Genomic DNA, 20,077 nt, shown 5'->3' on the forward strand with positions numbered 1-20,077 from the left:
TCACTTCAGCATGTGGCACACGGTTATGGTTCTAGATCCACATAAGATCCTGAAGGACGACATTCAAAGAACTGTTGTTGACTTCTTTTGGTCAGAACAGCACTGGCAGAGAGCTGCAGTCCTTTACCTGCCAACTCAAGAAGGAGGGCAAGGACTGACCCACATACACTCCAGAGTGGCCACCTTTCAGTTACAAGCAGCACAGCGGTTCTTATACCATCCACACCCCAGTGGACGGACGTGGCATGTGCCCTGTTGTGCAAGGCCAGAGAAATGAGCCTGGACAAGCACCTGTCCATGCTGTGTTTAAAGAGAGCATTAATTGGAGCGGTTCTAACAAAGTTGTGTTGTGTGTGTGTGTGTGTGTGTGTGTAGCAGGATCTCCTCCACACTCATCATGAAACTCATCCTGAAACTCTGCTTTCTTTCTCTTCTCTCCCATTTATCTGATATTCACAGGTTTCACTTTCAGTTCTTTTGAACTGTCTGTCTGAGCAAGAAAAGCAGGTTCACGCTACCATTATAAGAACACACACACAAACACACACACACACACACACACACACACGCGCACCGGCTGTTTACTTTGCAACAGTTCTTCATTCCTGCAATCAGGTATACTACTGCTCTAATAATAATAATAATAATAATAATAATAATACATTGCGAGCTGTTTGCATCTGTGTGTGTTTGTTAACTTCGCATGTGAGCTGTGTGTTGTGTGTAAAGTGTATGTGTGTGTGATGAGTGATGTGTGTAAAGTGTGTGTTGTGTGTGATGTGTGTGTAAAGTGTGTATTGTGTGAGATGTGTGTTGTGTGTGATGTGTGTAAAGTGTGTGTTGTGTGTGTAAAGTGTGTGTTGTGTCGTGTGTAAAGTGTGTGATGTGTGTGATGTGTGTGTTGTGTGTGTAAAGTGTGTGATGTGTCTGATGTGTGTGTTGTGTGTAAAGTGTGTGTTGTGTGTGATGTGTGTATTGTGTGTGATGTGTGTGTTGTGTGTGTAAAGTGTGTGATGTGTCTGATGTGTGTGTTGTGTGTAAAGTGTGTGATGTGTGTAAAGTGTGTGTTGTGTGTGGTGTGTGTTGTGTGTAAAGTGTGTGATGTGTCTGATGTGTGTGTTGTGTGTAAAGTGTGTGATGTGTGTGTAAAGTGATGTGTGTGTTGTGTGTGTAAAGTGTGTGATGTGTGTGTTGTGTGTGTAAAGTGTGTGATGTGTGTATTGTGTGTAAAGTCTGTGATGTGTGTGTTGTGTGTGTAAAGTGTGTGATGTGTGTGATGTGTGTGTTGTGTGTGTTGTGTCTTGTGTAAAGTGTGTGATGTGTGTGTTGTGTGTAAAGTGTGTGATGTGTGTGTTGTGTGTGTAAAGTGTGTGATGTGTGTGATGTGTGTGTAAAGTGTGTAAAGTGTGTGATGTGTGTGTAAAGTGTGTAAAGTGTGTGATGTGTGTGTTGTGTGTGATGTGTGTGTGTGTAAAGTGTGTGATGTGTGTGTTGTGTGTGTAAAGTGTGTGATGTGTGTGTAAAGTGTGTAAAGTGTGTGATGTGTGTGTAAAGTGTGTAAAGTGTGTGATGTGTGTGTTGTGTGTGTAAAGTGTGTGATGTGTGTGTTGTGTGTAAAGTGTGTGATGTGTGTGTTGTGTGTGTAAAGTGTGTGATGTGTGTGTTGTGTGTGTAAAGTGTGTGATGTGTGTGTAAAGTGTGTGATGTGTGTGATGTGTGTGTTGTGTGTGATGTGTGTGTTGTGTGTGTAAAGTCTGTGTTGTGTGTGTAAAGTGTGTGATGTGTGTGTTGTGTGTAAAGTGTGTGATGTGTGTGTGTGTGTGTGTAAAGTGTGTGATGTGTGTGTTGTGTGTGTTGTGTGTGTAAAGTGTGTGATGTGTGTGTTGTGTGTGTAAAGTGTGTGATGTGTGTGTTGTGTGTAAAGTGTGTGATGTGTGTGTTGTGTGTGTGATGTGTGTGTTGTGTGTGTAAAGTGTGTGATGTGTGTGTTGTGTGTGATGTGTGTGTTGTGTGTGATGTGTGTGTTGTGTGTGTAAAGTCTGTGTTGTGTGTGTAAAGTGTGTGATGTGTGTGTGTAAAGTGTGTGATGTGTGTGTGTGTGTGTAAAGTGTGTGATGTGTGTGTTGTGTGTGTAAAGTGTGTAAAGTGTGTGATGTGTGTGTTGTGTGTGTAAAGTGTGTGATGTGTGTGTTGTGTGTAAAGTGTGTGATGTGTGTGTTGTGTGTGTGTTGTGTGTGAAAAGTGTGTGATGTGTGTGTTGTGTGTGATGTGTGTGTTGTGTGTGATGTGTGTGTTGTGTGTGTAAAGTCTGTGTTGTGTGTGTAAAGTGTGTGATGTGTGTGTTGTGTGTAAAGTCTGTGAGGTGTGTTGTGTGTAAAGTGTGTGATGTGTGTGATGTGTGTGTGTGTGATGTGTGTGTTGTGTGTAAAGTCTGTGATGTGTGTGTTGTGTGTGTAAAGTGTGTGATGTGTGTGATGTGTGTGTAAAGTGTGTGATGTGTGTGTCATGTGTAAAGTCTGTGATGTGTGTGTCATGTGTAAAGTGTGTGATGTGTGTTGTGTGTGTAGTGTGTGATGTGTGTTGTGTGTGTAGTGTGTGATGTGTGTGTGTGTGTAAAGTGTGTGATGTGTGTGTGTAAAGTGTGTGATGTGTGTGTTGTGTGTGTAAAGTGTGTGATGTGTGTGTTGTGTGTGTAAAGTGTGTGATGTGTGTGTTGCGTGTAAAGTGTGTGATGTGTGTGTTGTGTGTGTAAAGTGTGTGATGTGTGTGTTGTGTGTGTAAAGTGTGTGTTGTGTGTGTAAAGTGTGTGATGTGTGTGTTGTGTGTAAAGTGTGTGATGTGTGTGTTGTGTGTGTAAAGTGTGTGATGTGTGTGTTGTGTGTGTAGTGTGTGATGTGTGTGTGTGTGTAAAGTGTGTGATGTGTGTGTGTAAAGTGTGTGATGTGTGTGTTGTGTGTGTAAAGTGTGTGATGTATGTGTTGTGTGTATAGTGTGTGATGTGTGTGTTGTGTGTGTAAAGTGTGTGATGTGTGTGTTGCGTGTAAAGTGTGTGATGTGTGTGTTGTGTGTGTAAAGTGTGTGATGTGTGTGTTGTGTGTGTAAAGTGTGTGATGTGTGTGTTGTGTGTGTAAAGTGTGTGATGTGTGTGTTGTGTGTGTAAAGTGTGTGATGTGTGTGTTGTGTGTAAAGTGTGTGATGTGTGTGTTGTGTGTGTGTGTTGTGTGTGTAAAGTGTGTGATGTGTGTGTTGTGTGTAATGTGTGATGTGTGTGTGTGTGTAAAGTGTGTGATGTGTGTGTGTAAAGTGTGTGATGTGTGTGTTGTGTGTGTAAAGTGTGTGATGTGTGTGTTGTGTGTGTAAAGTGTGTGATATGTGTGTTGTGTGTGTAAAGTGTGTGATGTGTGTGTTGCGTGTAAAGTGTGTGATGTGTGTGTTGTGTGTGTAAAGTGTGTGATGTGTGTGTTGTGTGTGTAAAGTGTGTGATGTGTGTGTTGTGTGTGTAAAGTGTGTGATGTGTGTGATGTGTGTGTAAAGTGTGATGTGTGTGTTGTGTGTGTAAAGTGTGTGATGTGTGTGTTGTGTGTGTAAAGTGTGTGATGTGTGTGTTGTGTGTAAAGTGTGTGATGTGTGTGTTGTGTGTGTAAAGTGTGTGATGTGTGTGTTGTGTGTGATGTGTGTGTTGTGTGTGTAAAGTGTGTGATGTGTGTGTTGTGTGTAAAGTGTGTGATGTGTGTGTTGTGTGTAAAGTGTGTGATGTGTGTGTTGTGTGCGTAAAGTGTGTGATGTGTGTGTTGTGTGTGTAAAGTGTGTGATGTGTGTGTTGTGTGTGTAGTGTGTGATGTGTGTGTAAAGTGTGTGATGTGTGTGTAAAGTGTGTGATGTGTGTGTTGTGTGTGTAAAGTGTGTGATATGTGTGTTGTGTGTGTAAAGTGTGTGATGTGTGTGTTGCGTGTAAAGTGTGTGATGTGTGTGTTGTGTGTGTAAAGTGTGTGATGTGTGTGTTGTGTGTGTAAAGTGTGTGATGTGTGTGATGTGTGTGTTGTGTGTGTAAAGTGTGTGATGTGTGTGTTGTGTGTAAAGTGTGTGATGTGTGTGTTGTGTGTGTGATGTGTGTGTTGTGTGTGTAAAGTGTGTGATGTGTGTGTTGTGTGTGATGTGTGTGTTGTGTGTGATGTGTGTGTTGTGTGTGTAAAGTCTGTGTTGTGTGTGTAAAGTGTGTGATGTGTGTGTTGTGTGTAAAGTCTGTGATGTGTGTGTTGTGTGTGTAAAGTGTGTGATGTGTGTGATGTGTGTGTTGTGTGTAAAGTCTGTGATGTGTGTGTTGTGTGTAAAGTCTGTGATGTGTGTGATGTGTGTGTGTGTGACGTGTGTTGTGTGTAAAGTCTGTGATGTGTGTGTTGTGTGTGTTGTGTGTGTAAAGTGTGTGATGTGTGTGTCATGTGTAAAGTGTGTGATGTGTGTGTTGTGTGTGTAAAGTCTGTGATGTGTGTGTCGTGTAAAGTGTGTGATGTGTGTGTTGTGTGTGTAGTGTGTGATGTGTGTGTGTGTGTAAAGTGTGTGATGTGTGTGTTGTGTGTGTAAAGTGTGTGATGTGTGTGTTGTGTGTGTGATGTGTGTGTTGTGTGTGTAAAGTGTGTGATGTGTGTGTTGTGTGTGTAAAGTGTGTGATGTGTGTGTTGTGTGTGTAAAGTGTGTGATGTGTGTGTTGTGTGTGTAAAGTGTGTGATGTGTGTGTTGCGTGTAAAGTGTGTGATGTGTGTGTTGTGTGTGTAAAGTGTGTGATGTGTGTGTTGTGTGTGTAAAGTGTGTGATGTGTGTGTTGTGTGTAAAGTGTGTGATGTGTGTGTTGTGTGTGTAAAGTGTGTGATGTGTGTGTTGTGTGTGTTGTGTGTGTAGTGTGTGATGTGTGTGTGATGTGTGTGTGTAAAGTGTGTGATGTGTGTGATGTGTGTGTGTGTGTGACGTGTGTTGTGTGTAAAGTCTGTGATGTGTGTGTTGTGTGTGTAAAGTGTGTGATGTGTGTGTAAAGTGTGTGATGTGTGTGTTGTGTGTAAAGTGTGTAATGTGTGTGTTGTGTGTGTAAAGTGTGTGATGTGTGTGTAAAGTGTGTAAAGTGTGTGATGTGTGTGTTGTGTGTGTAGTGTGTGATGTGTGTGTGTGTGTAAAGTGTGTGATGTGTGTGTGTAAAGTGTGTGATGTGTGTGTTGTGTGTGTAAAGTCTGTGATGTGTGTGTTGTGTGTGTAAAGTCTGTGATGTGTGTGTTGTGTGTGTAAAGTGTGTGATGTGTGTGTTGCGTGTAAAGTGTGTGATGTGTGTGTTGTGTGTGTAAAGTGTGTGATGTGTGTGTTGTGTGTGTAAAGTGTGTGATGTGTGTGTTGTGTGTAAAGTGTGTGATGTGTGTGTTGTGTGTGTAAAGTGTGTGATGTGTGTGTAGTGTGTGATGTGTGTGTGTAAAGTGTGTGATGTGTGTGTAAAGTGTGTGATGTGTGTGTTGTGTGTGTAAAGTGTGTGATGTGTGTGTAAAGTGTGTAAAGTGTGTGATGTGTGTGTTGTGTGTAAAGTGTGTGATGTGTGTGATGTGTGTGTAAAGTGTGTGATGTGTGTGTTGTGTGTATAGTGTGTGATGTGTGTGTTGTGTGTGTAAAGTGTGTGATGTGTGTGTTGCGTGTAAAGTGTGTGATGTGTGTGTTGTGTGTGTAAAGTGTGTGTTGTGTGTGTAAAGTGTGTGATGTGTGTGTTGTGTGTATAGTGTGTGATGTGTGTGTTGTGTGTGTAAAGTGTGTGATGTGTGTGTTGTGTGTATAGTGTGTGATGTGTGTGTTGTGTGTGTAAAGTGTGTGATGTGTGTGTTGCGTGTAAAGTGTGTGATGTGTGTGTAAAGTGTGTGATGTGTGTGTTGCGTGTAAAGTGTGTGATGTGTGTGTTGTGTGTGTAAAGTGTGTGATTTGTGTGATGTGTGTGTTATGTGTGTAAAGTGTGTGATGTGTGTGTTGTGTGTGTAAAGTGTGTGATGTGTGTGTTGTGTGTGTAAAGTGTGTGATATGTTTGTTTTGTGTGTAAAGTGTGTGATGTGTTTGTTGTGTGTGTAAAGTGTGTGATGTGTGTGTAAAGTGTGTGATGTGTGTGTTGTGTGTGTAAAGTGTGTGATGTGTGTGATGTGTGTGATGTGTGTGTTGTGTGTGTAAAGTGTGTGATGTGTGTGTTGTGTGTGTAAAGTGTGTGATGTGTGTGTTGTGTGTAAAGTGTGTGATGTGTGTGTTGTGTGTGTGTTGTGTGTGTGTTGTGTGTGATGTGTGTGTTGTGTGTGATGTGTGTGTTGTGTGTGTAAAGTCTGTGTTGTGTGTGTAAAGTGTGTGATGTGTGTGTTGTGTGTAAAGTCTGTGATGTGTGTGTTGTGTGTGTAAAGTGTGTGATGTGTGTGATGTGTGTGTTGTGTGTGTAAAGTGTGTGATGTGTCTTGTTTTAAGTGTGTGATGTGTGTTGTGACTTGTGTGAAGTGTGTGATGTGTGTGTTGTGTCGTGTGTAAAGTGTTTGATGTGTGTGTTGTGTGTGTAAAGTGTGTGTTGTGTCTTGTGTAAAGTGTGTGATGTGTGTGTTGTGTCTTGTGTAAAGTGTGTGATGTGTGTGTCGTGTGTAAAGTGTTTGATGTGTGTTTTGTGTGTGTAAAGTGTGTGTTGTGTGTGTTGTGTCTTGTGTAAAGTGTGTGATGTGTGTGTTGTGTCTTGTGTAAAGTGTGTGATGTGTGTGTTGTGTGTGTAAAGTGTGTGATGTGTGTGTTGTGTGTGTTGTGTGTGTAAAGTGTGTGTTGTGTCGTGTGTAAAGTGTGTGATGTGTGTGTTGTGTGTGTAAAGTGTGTGTTGTGTGTGTTGTGTGTGTTCTGTCTTGTGTAAAGTGTGTGATGTGTGTGTTGTGTGTGTTGTGTGTGTAAAGTGTGTGTTGTGTCGTGTGTAAAGTGTGTTATGTGTGTGTTGTGTGTGTAAAGTGTGTGTTGTGTGTGTTGTGTGTGTTCTGTCTTGTGTAAAGTGTGTGATGTGTGTGTTGTGTCGTGTGTAAAGTCTGTGATGTGTGTGTTGTGTCGTGTGTAAAGTGTGTGATGTGTGTGATGTGTGTGTTGTGTCGTGTGTAAAGTGTGTGATGTGTGTGTTGTGTCGTGTGTAAAGTGTGTTGTGTCTTGTGTAAAGTGTGTGTTGTGTGTGTTGTGTGTGTAAAGTGTGTGTTGTGTGTAAAGTGTGTGATGTGTGTGTTGTGTGTGTTGTGTGTGTGTTGTGTGTAAAGTGTGTGATGTGTGTGTTGTGTGTGTTGTGTGTGTGTTGTGTGTGTTGTGTGTGATGTGTGTGTTGTGTGTGTTGTGTGTGTAAAGTGTGTGTTGTGTGTGATTTGTGTGTTGTGTCATGTGTAAAGTGTGTGATGTGTGTGTTGTGTCATGTGTAAAGTGTGTGATGTGTATGTTGTGTGTAAAGTGTGTGTTGTGTGTGTTGTGTGTGTAAAGTGTGTGATGTGTGTGTTGTGTGTGTAAAGTGTGTGTTGTGTGTGTTGTGTCTTGTGTAAAGTGTGTGATGTGTGTGTAAAGTGTGTGATGTGTGTGTTGTGTGTGTAAAGTGTGTGGTGTGTGTAAAGTGTGTGATGTGTGTTGTGTGTGTAAAGTGTGTGATGTGTGTGATATGTGTGATGTGTGTGTTGTGTGTGTAAAGTGTGTGATGTGTGTGATGTGTGTGTTGTGTGTAAAGTCTGTGATGTGTGTGTTGTGTGTAAAGTGTGTGTTGTGTGTGATGTGTGTGTTGTGTCGTATAAAGTGTGTGATGTGTGTGTTGTGTGTAAAGTGTGTAAAGTGTGTGATGTGTGTGTTGTGTGTGTAAAGTGTGTGTTGTGTGTGTTGTGTCTTGTGTAAAGTGTGTGATGTGTGTGTAAAGTGTGTGATGTGTGTGTTGTGTGTGATGTGTGTGTTGTGTGTGATGTGTGTGTTGTGTGTAAAGTGTGTGATGTGTGTGTTGTGTGTGTTGTGTGTGTAAAGTGTGTGATGTGTGTGATGTGTGTGTTGTGTGTAAAGTGTGTGATGTGTGTGTTGTGTGTAAAGTGTGTAAAGTGTGTGATGTGTGTGTTGTGTCGTATAAAGTGTGTGATGTGTGTGTTGTGTGTAAAGTGTGTGATGTGTGTGTTGTGTGTGTAAAGTGTGTGTTGTGTGTGTTGTGTCTTGTGTAAAGTGTGTGATGTGTGTGTAAAGTGTGTGATGTGTGTGTTGTGTGTGATGTGTGTGTTGTGTGTAAAGTGTGTGATGTGTGTGTTGTGTGTGTTGTGTGTGTAAAGTGTGTGATGTGTGTGATGTGTGTGTTGTGTGTAAAGTGTGTGATGTGTGTGTTGTGTGTGTAAAGTGTGTGTTGTGTCTTGTGTAAAGTGTGTGATGTGTGTGTTGTGTGTGTAAAGTGTGTGATGTGTGTGTTGTGTGTGTAAAGTGTGTGTTGTGTGTCTTGTGTCGTGTGTAATGTGTGTGATGTGTGATGTGTGTGTTGTGTCGTGTGTAAAGTGTGTGATGTGTGTGTTGTGTCGTGTGTAAAGTGTGTGATGTGTGTGTTGTGTGTGTTGTGTCTTGTGTAAAGTGTGTGATGTGTGTGTTGTGTCTTGTGTAAAGTGTGTGATGTGTGTGATGTGTGTGTTGTGTGTGTTGTGTCGTGTGTAAAGTGTGTGATGTGTGTGTTGTGTCGTGTAAAGTGTGTGATGTGTGTGTTGTGTGTGTAAAGTGTGTGTTGTGTGTGTTGTGTCGTGTGTAACGTGTGTGATGTGTGTGTTGTGTCGTGTGTAAAGTGTGTGATGTGTGTGTTGTGTGTGTTGTGTCTTGTGTAAAGTGTGTGATGTGTGTGTTGTGTCTTGTGTAAAGTGTGTGATGTGTGTGTTGTGTGTGTTGTGTCTTGTGTAAAGTGTGTGATGTGTGTGTTGTGTCTTGTGTAAAGTGTGTGATGTGTGTGTTGTGTGTGTTGTGTCTTGTGTAAAGTGTGTGATGTGTGTGTTGTGTCGTGTGTAACGTGTGTGATGTGTGTGTTGTGTGTGTTGTGTCTTGTGTAAAGTGTGTGATGTGTGTGTTGTGTCGTGTGTAAAGTGTGTGATGTGTGTGTTGTGTCGTGTGTAAAGTGTGTGATGTGTGTGTTGTGTGTGTTGTGTCTTGTGTAAAGTGTGTGATGTGTGTGTTGTGTCGTGTGTAACGTGTGTGATGTGTGTGTTGTGTGTGTTGTGTCTTGTGTAAAGTGTGTGATGTGTGTGTTGTGTCGTGTGTAAAGTGTGTGATGTGTGTGTTGTGTCGTGTGTAAAGTGTGTGATGTGTGTGTTGTGTCTTGTGTAAAGTGTGTGATGTGTGTGTTGTGTCGTGTGTAAAGTGTGTGATGTGTGTGTTGTGTGTGTTGTGTCTTGTGTAAAGTGTGTGATGTGTGTGTTGTGTCTTGTGTAAAGTGTGTGATGTGTGTGTTGTGTGTGTTGTGTCTTGTGTAAAGTGTGTGATGTGTGTGTTGTGTGTGTTGTGTCTTGTGTAAAGTGTGTGATGTGTGTGTTGTGTCTTGTGTAAAGTGTGTGATGTGTGTGTTGTGTGTGTTGTGTCTTGTGTAAAGTGTGTGATGTGTGTGTTGTGTCTTGTGTAAAGTGTGTGATGTGTGTGTTGTGTGTGTTGTGTCTTGTGTAAAGTGTGTGATGTGTGTGTTGTGTCGTGTGTAACGTGTGTGATGTGTGTGTTGTGTGTGTTGTGTCTTGTGTAAAGTGTGTGATGTGTGTGTTGTGTCGTGTGTAAAGTGTGTGATGTGTGTGTTGTGTCGTGTGTAACGTGTGTGATGTGTGTGTTGTGTGTGTTGTGTCTTGTGTAAAGTGTGTGATGTGTGTGTTGTGTCGTGTGTAACGTGTGTGATGTGTGTGTTGTGTGTGTTGTGTCTTGTGTAAAGTGTGTGATGTGTGTGTTGTGTCGTGTGTAAAGTGTGTGATGTGTGTGTTGTGTCGTGTGTAAAGTGTGTGTTGTGTGTGTAAAGTGTAAACTGTGTGTGTGTGTAAAGTGTGTGTGAGTGTGTGTGTGTTTAAAGCAGTAGTTAAGAGTAAATAAACTGGACAGACTGGACATGGTGTTGTATTAAAGGTCATCTCTCCCACTGATTGGTTCTTAGTGTCCAGCCTGAGAAGCTCGATGGAGCAGAAGATAAACGATGTTGTACAGATGTGCTGTGACGTTTCGGCCAGCAGGAAGATGAAGGCTGCAGTGAAGGGATCTCTGAAAGGAGGAGCGGTGGCCGGAGGGAGCGCTGTGGTCGGAGGCCTGCTGGCCGGACCGGCCGGAATCGCTCTCGGTAAAAACACTTCACTGTCCATCTGAAAATAAAGAAAAATATATCCTGGACTTTCTAATTAGAGTTTCATCATTACAGAGGAAACAACTCTGGGAGCTGGGTACAGGTCAGCTCTCACCACTGTGGTGATGTGGTCAGGGTGTGGTCAGTGATGTGGTTAGTGACATGGTCAGTGACGTGATCAGTAATGTGGTTAGTGATGTGGTGGTCAGTGACGTGGTTAGTGATGTAGTGATTATTTTGTGCAGCTCATCAGACATCAACAGCTTCCTTTTCGTTTTTTTCGGTCTTCAGTGAGGTTTCTCCTCAGAGCCATTCCTGACCAGTCCCTGCTTTATACACTTTTCTTCACTGAGTGAAATCTCCCTTCTCTTCCTGTTCTCAGGCGCAATGGTCGGAGGTCTTATGGGCGCCTGGATGACCAGCGGTCAGTTTAAACCAGTTCCTCAGATCCTCATGGAGCTTCCAGCACAGGAGAAACAGAAGCTTTACATGGAGATCAGTGGGATTCTGGGCTCGCTGGACTGGACAGATGTCACTCAGCTGATGTTCATGGTTCGAGGAAATAACACACTGCTGCAGAAGGTGGAGGCGGGGATTCAGTCGTTTGTCAGTAAAAACCTGGGTGCTTCAGTGGAGTACGGAGACTGACAGCAGAGACATGGGAACAGCACAGAGGTCACTCCGGTCACTCTGGTCCAGACTCACAAACCTGAGTGGAATGAAGTAGAACCTGGATCTGATTGAATATTTAATCATGTAAGATTTCTGTAAAGCTGATCTGTGGTGATGACCGCTGATATACAAATAAACTCATTAGAGTTACACTTTAATAATGGGGGATATTTGGTGGTTGATTGACATTACACACACACACTTCAATTCAATTCAATTCAATTTATTTTGTATAGTGCCTTTTACAATGAACATTGTCTCAAAGCAGCTTTACAAAAGAACAAAACAGAGAAAGGGGAGGGGAAAAATGAAAAATAATAATAAAAAAATAAAAAATAACTAATTAACTAGAAATAAGAATAAATTATTAAATTCTATAATTAGACTATTTTATCCTATTTTATCCCTAATGAGAAGCCTGTGGCAACAGTGGCAAGGAAAAACTCCCTGAGATGATCTGAGGAAGAAACCTTGAGAGGAACCAGACTCAGAAGGGAACCCATCCTCATTTGGGTGACACTAAACAGTAAATAATGTAACTGTAACTGATTAATGTCCTTTCTACAACAGAAATCAATGACCCATGAGGAACTATTAGGTCAGTGTAGTTTCTGAGGTCATTATAGACACTAGTTCTTTGCTGTCACAAGCTGACAGATGAAATGGCAGATCTGTGATGCAGCACCCTCCCAAGTGGGATGGACACCGTCCCGTCCTAACAGGCCAGCCTTGCCCTCAAAAGAACTCCAATTCTCTATGAAGCCCACATTGTTTTCGGAGCACCACCTGGACATCCAGCAGTTCAGTGACCATAACCTGCTGTAAGCTACATCGCCACACCGCATTGGGATGGGGCCAGAGCATACTACAGCATCGGACATCGCCTTCGCTAATTTACACACCTCTACATTACTCTTAGTAACCTCAGACTGACGAAGGCGTGTATCATTAGATATACACATTATCATACACACACACACAGATTCACAGTAAAAGTCGATGTTTCAGTTAAACTCTTTTGAGAGTGTGAGGTCAGAAGCCGGTCACTGATGCTGCAGTTCAGACACAAGCATTTCATTAATTGCCAGTTTTGGTGTTTCTCTAGGGTCAGTGTTTGTCCGTCTTTTATCAGGCATGGCACATTTTGTTTTACAGAAAACCGAATAATCCCACAGCACACCAACCAGAATTTTACAGAATGACCGCTGTGGCCTGACAGTATATTTAATGAAAAATTGAATCTCTCAGTTTGTTTATACTCTTGGAGTGTGAAAGCTGGACTCTCCCATTCACCACTGTGTGTTTTTGTTAAAGTGACCTGTTTCTCAGAGTGTTCTCACAGGTGGACAAAACAGACCGTGTTTTTTTTCTATCGTCATGAATTAACAAGATCATTATTGCGCCGCCTACTGATGTGGAGGAGAATTTCAGTTCTCTGCCAGTCACTACAGCGCATGCACAGGCGTTTTTGTAAAAACTAATTAATGGTAGTAAATAAATAATCATTTTTTGGACGAATAAAGTGTAAGTGGAAAATTTGCCACAGTACACCTGACGGCACAGTGGCTGAAAATCACTGCAGTAGTTCATTCTTCTGTTTGTGAGATTTTGGCCCCTGGTGGTCATTGAAGGTATGACACTGTCCCTCATGTCCACTACCATTTTAGCCCTTAGCTATAAAGAGTATAGCTAGAAAAGTCTTCATGTTTGTCTTTAATAAAAACAGCAGATGAACTGAGAGATGTATGAGTCTGAAGTGATCCAGCATTCTCACTGTCTCTCAGAGAAACAGCTCGTTACACTGATGTTTTATTATTAAATTAAATTAATTAATTAACTCCCTGTGATGATCTGAGGAAGAAACCTTGAGAGGAACCAGGCTCAGAAGAGAACTTCATCCTCATCTGGGTGACACTGGAGAGGAAATAATGTAACTGAAACTAATGTCCTTTCTACAACAGCAACCAAGATCTCCTAAGGAACTAATCGGTCAGTGTAGTTTCTGAGGTCATTATAGACTTAGCACTAATTCCTTCCTGCTGAAAGCTGACCAATGAAACAGCAGCACATAATTTAGAACAACTGTAACATTTCAATATTTTATTATGTATTTCACCTAAATATAAACACACATGTGACTGAAAACCAGAGGAACACTCCAACTCAGCATTCTATCTGGACATGTGAAGATCATCATGCTGTTCTTCAGAAGCTCAGGTGGCGTGTTAGAAAGAAAGATCTCTCTCCTCCGTTACATCCAGTTTATAAATCATTATAAACACTGAGAGTGGGATTATAAATCATTATAAACACTGAGAGTGGGATTATAAATCATTATAAACACTGAGAGTGGGATTATAAATCATTATAAACACTGAGAGTGGGATTATAAATCATTATAAACACTGAGAGTGGGATTATAAATCATTATAAACAGTGAGAGTGGGATTATAAATCATTATAAACAGTGAGAGTGGGATTATAAATCATTATAAACACTGAGAGTGGGATTATAAATCATTATAAACAGTGAGAGTGGGATTATAAATCATTATAAACACTGAGAGTGGGATTATAAATCATTATAAACACTGAGAGTGGGATTATAAATCATTATAAACACTGAGAGTGGGATTATAAATCATTATAAACACTGAGAGTGGGATTATAAATCATTATAAACAGTGAGAGTGGGATTATAAATCATTATAAACACTGAGAGTGGGATTATAAATCATTATAAACACTGAGAGTGGGATTATAAATCATTATAAACAGTGAGAGTGGGATTATAAATCATTATAAACACTGAGAGTGGGATTATAAATCATTATAAACAGTGAGAGTGGGATTATAAATCATTATAAACACAGAGAGTGGGATTATAAATCAGGTTAAACAGGACAGGTGAGTTAGAGAAGGAAGAATGACCAGATGAGAGAGATGAAGCGAGCTGTTGAGGGAAAACCCAGAGACTGAAAGTTGCAGAACATGCTGGACATAGCACAAGATGCAGCACAGGACACACTGTCTTATTCAACACACACACACACACACACACACACACACACACACAGAACTCATCTCTGTGATGATGGAACACTGTGTGTGTGTGTGTGTGTGTGTTAGCTTTCTGTATACAGTATTTATTTAATTTATTTTAGTTCTATTCTAAAATTGTGCACACGTTTCATATCTGTGTATATGTGTGCACCTGACACCAAGATAAATTCCTAGTACTGTAAAGTGCTCTTTGCTGACCCTTTGCTGACCCTTTGCTGACCCTCTGTTGACCCTTTGCTGACCCTTTGCTGACCCTTTGCAATAAAACATTTCTGATTCTGATTTAGCTTTCCTTCCTCTAACAGTGTAATAATACACGCTTGTGTAAACTTCCGCAGAATCTAAGAAACAGCTCTGTGGTGGTGGTGACAGAGCTACTTTTACCCATCAGGCCCTGCAGCTCACATGATCACACACACACACACGCACACACACACGCACACACACAGAGTTTCCTGTTTTACTGAATCAGGGTCACTATTAAAGTTCAGGATTGGGCGTGTCTCATCCTCAAGCTCCTGGTTGTTGTTTGTGTCAAATTCAAATTCTAATACTATTAGTCACATATATAATGGTACTCAGTATCAGAGAGAGTGTAGAACAGTTCAGTCCTGAGTGTGTGTGTGTGGGTGTGTGTGTGAGAGTGTAGAACAGTTCAGTCCTGAGTGTGTGTGTGTGGGTGTGTGTGTGAGAGTGTAGAACAGTTCAGTCCTGGGTGTTGAGGAGCCTAATGGCTTGAGGAAAGAAACTGTTACACAGTCTGGTTGTGAGGCCCGAATGCTCCAGTACCTCTTTCCAGATGGCAGGAGGGTGAAGAGTGTGTGTGAGTGGTGTGTGGGGTGTGTAAGAGTGTGTATGAGGGGTGTGAGGGGTGTGTGGGGTATGTGTGAGGGGTGTGTAAGAGTGTGTGTGAGGGGTGTGTGTGAGGGGTGTGTGAGGTGTGTGTGTGGTGTGTAAGAGTGTGTGTGAGGGGTGTGTGTGGTGTGTAAGAGTGTGTGTGAGGGGTGTGTGGAGTGTGTGTGAGGGGTGTGTAAGAGTGTGTGTGAGGGGTGTGTAAGAGTGTGTGTGAGGGGTGTGTGTGGTGTGTAAGAGTGTGTGTGAGGGGTGTATGTGGTGTGTAAGAGTGTGTGTGAGGGGTGTGTGTGGTGTGTAAGAGTGTGTGTGAGGGGTGTATGTGGTGTGTAAGAGTGTGTGTGAGGGGTGTGTGTGGTGTGTAAGAGTGTGTGTGAGGGGTGTGTAAGAGTGTGTGTGAGGGGTGTGTGGGATGTGTAAGAGTGTGTGTGAGGGGTGTGTAAGAGTGTGTGTGTGGGGTGTGTAAGAGTGTGTGTGAGGGGTGTGTGGGATGTGTAAGAGTGTGTGTGAGGGGTGTGTAAGAGTGTGTGTGAGGGGTGTGTAAGAGTGTGTGTGAGGGGTGTGTGGGATGTGTAATAGTGTGTGTGAGGGGTGTGTAAGAGTGTGTGTGAGGGGTGTGTAAGAGTGTGTGTGTGGGGTGTGTAAGAGTGTGTGTGAGGGGTGTGTGGGGTGTGTAAGAGTGTGTGTGAGGGGTGTGTAAGAGTGTGTGTGAGGGGTGTGTAAGAGTGTGTGTGTGGGGTGTGTAAGAGTGTGTGTGTGGGGTGTGTAAGAGTGTGTGTGAGGGGTGTGTAAGAGTGTGTGTGTGGGGTGTGTAAGAGTGTGTGTGAGGGGTGTGTGGGGTGTGTAAGAGTGTGTGTGTTGGGTGTGTAAGAGTGTGTGTGTGGGGTGTGTAAGAGTGTGTGTGAGGGGTGTGTGGGGTGTGTAAGAGTGTGTGTGAGGGGTGTGTGGGGTGTGTAAGAGTGTGTGTGTGGGGTGTGTAAGAGTGTGTGTGTGGGGTGTGTTAGAGTGTGTGTGAGGGGTGTGTGGGGTGTGTAAGAGTGTGTGTGTGGGCTGTGTAAGAGTGTGTGTGAGGGGTGTGTGGGGTGTGTAAGAGTGTGTGTGTGGGCTGTGTAAGAGTGTGTGTGAGGGGTGTGTGGGGTGTGTAAGAGTGTGTGTGTGGGGTGTGTAAGAGTGTGTGTGTGGGGTGTGTAAGAGTGTGTGTGAGGGGTGTGTGGGGTGTGTAAGAGTGTGTGTGAGGGGTGTGTGGGGTGTGTAAGAGTGTGTGTGAGGGGTGTGTGGGGTGTGTAAGAGTGTGTGTGAGGGGTGTGTAAGAGTGTGTGTAAGAGTGTGTGTGAGGGGTGTGTGGGGTGTGTAAGAGTGTGTGTGAGGGGTGTGTGGGGTGTGTAAGAGTGTGTGGGGTGTGTAAGAGTGTGTGTGAGGGGTGTGTGGGGTGTGTAAGAGTGTGTGTGAGGGGTGTGTGGGGTGTGTTAGAGTGTGTGTGAGGGGTGTGTTAGAGTGTGTGTGTGAGGGGTGTGTGGGGTGTGTAAGAGTGTGTGTGAGGGGTGTGTGTGGTGTGTAAGAGTGTGTGTGAGGGGTGTGTTAGAGTGTGTGTGAGGGGTGTGTGGGGTGTCTAAGAGTGTGTGTGAGGGGTGTGGGGGGTGTCTGGGGTATGTGTGAGGGGTGTGTAAGATTGTGTGTGCGGGGTGTGTGTGAGGGGTGTGTGAGGGGGGTGTGGGGTGTGTAAGAGTGTGTGTGAGGGGTGTGTGTGGTGTGTAAGAGTGTGTGTGAGGGGTGTGTGGGGTGTGTAAGAGTGTGTGTGAGGGGTGTGTGGGGTGTGTAAGAGTGTGTGTGAGGGGTGTGTAAGAGTGTGTGTGAGGGGTGTGTGTGGTGTGTAAGAGTGTGTGTGAGGGGTGTGTGGGGTGTGTAAGAGTGTGTGTGAGGGGTGTGTGTGGTGTGTAAGAGTGTGTGTGAGGGGTGTGTAAGAGTGTGTGTGAGGGGTGTGTGTGGTGTGTAAGAGTGTGTGTGAGGGGTGTGTAAGAGTGTGTGTGGGGTGTGTAAGAGTGTGTGTGAGGGGTGTGTAAGAGTGTGTGTGTGGGGTGTGTAAGAGTGTGTGTGAGGGGTGTGTGGGATGTGTAAGAGTGTGTGTGAGGGGTGTGTAAGAGTGTGTGTGAGGGGTGTGTAAGAGTGTGTGTGAGGGGTGTGTAAGAGTGTGTGTGAGGGGTGTGTAAGAGTGTGTGTGAGGGATGTGTGTGGTGTGTAAGAGTTTGTGAGGGGTGTGTGGGTGTGTAAGAGTGTGTGTGGGTGTATGGGGTGTGTAAGAGTGTGTGTGAGGGGTGTGTAAGAGTGTGTGTGCGGGGTGTGTAAGAGTGTGTGTGAGGGGTGTGTAAGAGTGTGTGTGTGGGGTGTGTAAGAGTGTGTGTGTGGGGTGTGTAAGAGTGTGTGTGAGGGGTGTGTAAGAGTGTGTGTGTGGGGTGTGTAAGAGTGTGTGTGAGGGGTGTGTAAGAGTGTGTGTGTGGGGTGTGTAAGAGTGTGTGTGAGGGGTGTGTGGGGTGTGTAAGAGTGTGTGTGGGGTGTGTAAGAGTGTGTGTGTGGGGTGTGTTAGAGTGTGTGTGTTGGGTGTGTAAGAGTGTGTGTGTGGGGTGTGTTAGAGTGTGTGTGAGGGGTGTGTAAGAGTGTGTGTGAGGGGTGTGTGGGGTGTGTAAGAGTGTGTGTGTGGGGTGTGTAAGAGTGTGTGGGGTGTGTAAGAGTGTGTGTGTGGGGTGTGTAAGAGTGTGTGTGTGGGGTGTGTAAGAGTGTGTGTGAGGGGTGTGTGGGGTGTGTAAGAGTGTGTGTGTGGGGTGTGTGAGAGTGTGTGTGAGGGGTGTGTGGGCTGTGTAAGAGTGTGTGTGAGGGGTGTGTGGGGTGTGTTAGAGTGTGTGTGTGGGGTGTGTAAGAGTGTGTGTGTGGGGTGTGTTAGAGTGTGTGTGAGGGGTGTGTGGGGTGTGTAAGAGTGTGTGTGAGGGGTGTGTGGGGTGTGTAAGAGTGTGTGTGAGGGGTGTGTGGGGTGTATAAGAGTGTGTGTGAGGGGTGTGTGTGGGGTGTGTGGAGTGTGTGTGAGGGGTGTGTGGGGTGTGTAAGAGTGTGTGTGAGGGGTGTGTGGGGTGAATAAGAGTGTGTGTGAGGGGTGTGTGTGGGGTGTGTGGAGTGTGTGTGAGGGGTGTGTGGGGTGTGTAAGAGTGTGTGTGAGGGGTGTGTGGGGTGTGTAAGAGTGTGTGTGAGGGGTGTGTTGGGTGTGTGTGTGGGGTGTGTGGGGTGTGTAAGAGTGTGTGTGAGGGGTGTGTAAGAGTGTGTGTGAGGGGTGTGTGGGGTGTGTAAGAGTGTGTGTGAGGGGTGTGTGGGGTGTGTAAGAGTGTGTGTGAGGGGTGTGTGGGGTGTGTAAGAGTGTGTGTGAGGGGTGTGTGAGGGGTGTGTAAGAGTGTGTGTGAGGGGTGTGTGGGATGTGTAAGAGTGTGTGTGAGGGGTGTGTGTGAGGGGTGTGTGAGGGGGGTGTGTGAGGGGTGTGTGTGAGGGGTGTGTGTGTGGGGTGTGTGGGGTGTGTAAGAGTGTGTGTGAGGGGTGTGTAAGAGTGTGTGTGAGGGGTGTGTAAGTGTGTGTGTGAGGGGTGTGTAAGAGTGTGTGTGAGGGGTGTGAGGCGTGTGTAAGAGTGTGTGGGGGGGGTGTGGGGGGTGTGTAAGAGTGTGTGTGAGGGGTGTGTGGGGTGTGTAAGAGTGTGTGTGAGGGGTGTGAGGGGTGTGTAAGAGTGTGTGTGAGGGGTGTGAGGGGTGTGTAAGAGTGTGTGTGAGGGGTGTGTGGGGTGTGTAAGAGTGTGTGTGAGGGGTGTGTGGGGTGTGTAAGAGTGTGTGTGAGGGGTGTGTGGGGTGTGTTAGAGTGTGTGTGTGGGGTGTGTTAGAGTGTGTGTGAGGGGTGTGTAAGAGTGTGTGTAAGAGTGTGTGTGAGGGGTGTGTGGGGTGTGTAAGAGTGTGTGTGAGGGGTGTGTGGGGTGTGTAAGAGTGTGTGTGAGGGGTGTGAGGGGTGTGTAAGAGTGTGTGTGAGGGGTGTGTGGGGTGTGTAAGAGTGTGTGTGAGGGGTGTGTGGGGTGTGTTAGAGTGTGTGTGTGGGGTGTGTTAGAGTGTGTGTGAGGGGTGTGTAAGAGTGTGTGTAAGAGTGTGTGTGAGGGGTGTGTGGGGTGTGTAAGAGTGTGTGTGAGGGGTGTGTGGGGTGTGTAAGAGTGTGTGTGTGGGGTGTGTAAGAGTGTGTGTGAGGGGTGTGTGCGGTGTGTAAGAGTGTGTGTGAGGGGTGTGTAAGAGTGTGTGTGAGGGGTGTGTAAGAGTGTGTGTGAGGGATGTGTAAGAGTGTGTGTGAGGGGTGTGTAAGAGTGTGTGTGAGGGGTGTGTGGGGTGTGTAAGAGTGTGTGTGAGGGGTGTGTGGGGTGTGTAAGAGTGTGTGTGAGGGTTGTGTGGGGTGTGTAAGAGTGTGTGTGAGGGGTGTGTGGGGTGTGAAAGAGTGTGTGTGTGTGGGGGGTGTGTAAGAGTGTGTGTGAGGGGTGTGAGGGGTGTGTAAGAGTGTGTGTGAGGGGTGTGAGGGGTGTGTAAGAGTGTGTGTGAGAGGTGTGTGGGGTGTGTAAGAGTGTGTGTGAGGGGTGTGTGGGGTGTGTAAGAGTGTGTGTGAGGGGTGTGAGGGGTGTGTTAGAGTGTGTGTGTGGGGTGTGTTAGAGTGTGTGTGAGAGGTGTGTGGGGTGTGTAAGAGTGTGTGTGAGGGGTGTGAGAGTGTGTGTGAGGGGTGTGTGGGGTGTGTAAGAGTGTGTGTGAGGGGTGTGTGGGGTGTGTAAGAGTGTGTGTGACGGGTGGGAGGGGTGTGTAGGAGTGTGTGTGAGGGGTGTGAGGGGTGTGTAAGAGTGGGTGTGGGGGGTGTGTGAGAGTGTGTGTGGTGTGTAAGTGTGTGTGTGAGGGGTGTGTGGGGTGTGTGAGAGTGTGTGTGAGGGGTGTGTGGGGTGTGTAAGAGTGTGTGTGAGGGGTGTGTGGGGTGTGTTAGAGTGTGTGTGTGGGGTGTGTTAGAGTGTGTGTGAGGGGTGTGTAAGAGTGTGTGTAAGAGTGTGTGTGAGGGGTGTGTGGGGTGTGTAAGAGTGTGTGTGAGGGGTGTGTGGGGTGTGTAAGAGTGTGTGTGAGGGGTGTGTGG

At 44.9% G+C, this 20,077-nt stretch overlaps 1 protein-coding gene across 1 annotated transcript; it reads left to right on the forward strand.

The window, feature by feature from the left end:
- The first annotated feature begins 472 nt into the window (after positions 1-472).
- On the forward strand, positions 473-11,151 carry LOC131347436 (protein C19orf12 homolog). The gene is made up of 3 exons (XM_058381474.1): positions 473-615; positions 10,136-10,315; positions 10,701-11,151. Exons 2-3 carry the CDS (start codon positions 10,156-10,158, stop codon positions 10,964-10,966), a joined length of 426 nt encoding a protein of 141 aa, XP_058237457.1. The 5' UTR covers positions 473-615; positions 10,136-10,155; the 3' UTR covers positions 10,967-11,151.
- The last annotated feature ends 8,926 nt before the right edge of the window (positions 11,152-20,077 follow it).

Source organism: Hemibagrus wyckioides, linkage group LG27 (genome assembly GCF_019097595.1).
Source record: "Hemibagrus wyckioides isolate EC202008001 linkage group LG27, SWU_Hwy_1.0, whole genome shotgun sequence".
NCBI classification, from domain to species: domain Eukaryota; kingdom Metazoa; phylum Chordata; class Actinopteri; order Siluriformes; family Bagridae; genus Hemibagrus; species Hemibagrus wyckioides.

Coding starts and splice junctions, on each gene's coding strand:
- LOC131347436 (XM_058381474.1), top strand. CDS start 10,156: ATGGAGCAGAAGATAAACGATGTTGTACAGATGTGCTGTGACGTTTCG. Junction 10,316..10,700: donor ACCGGCCGGAATCGCTCTCG/GTAAAAACACTT, acceptor TCCTGTTCTCAG/GCGCAATGGTCGGAGGTCTT.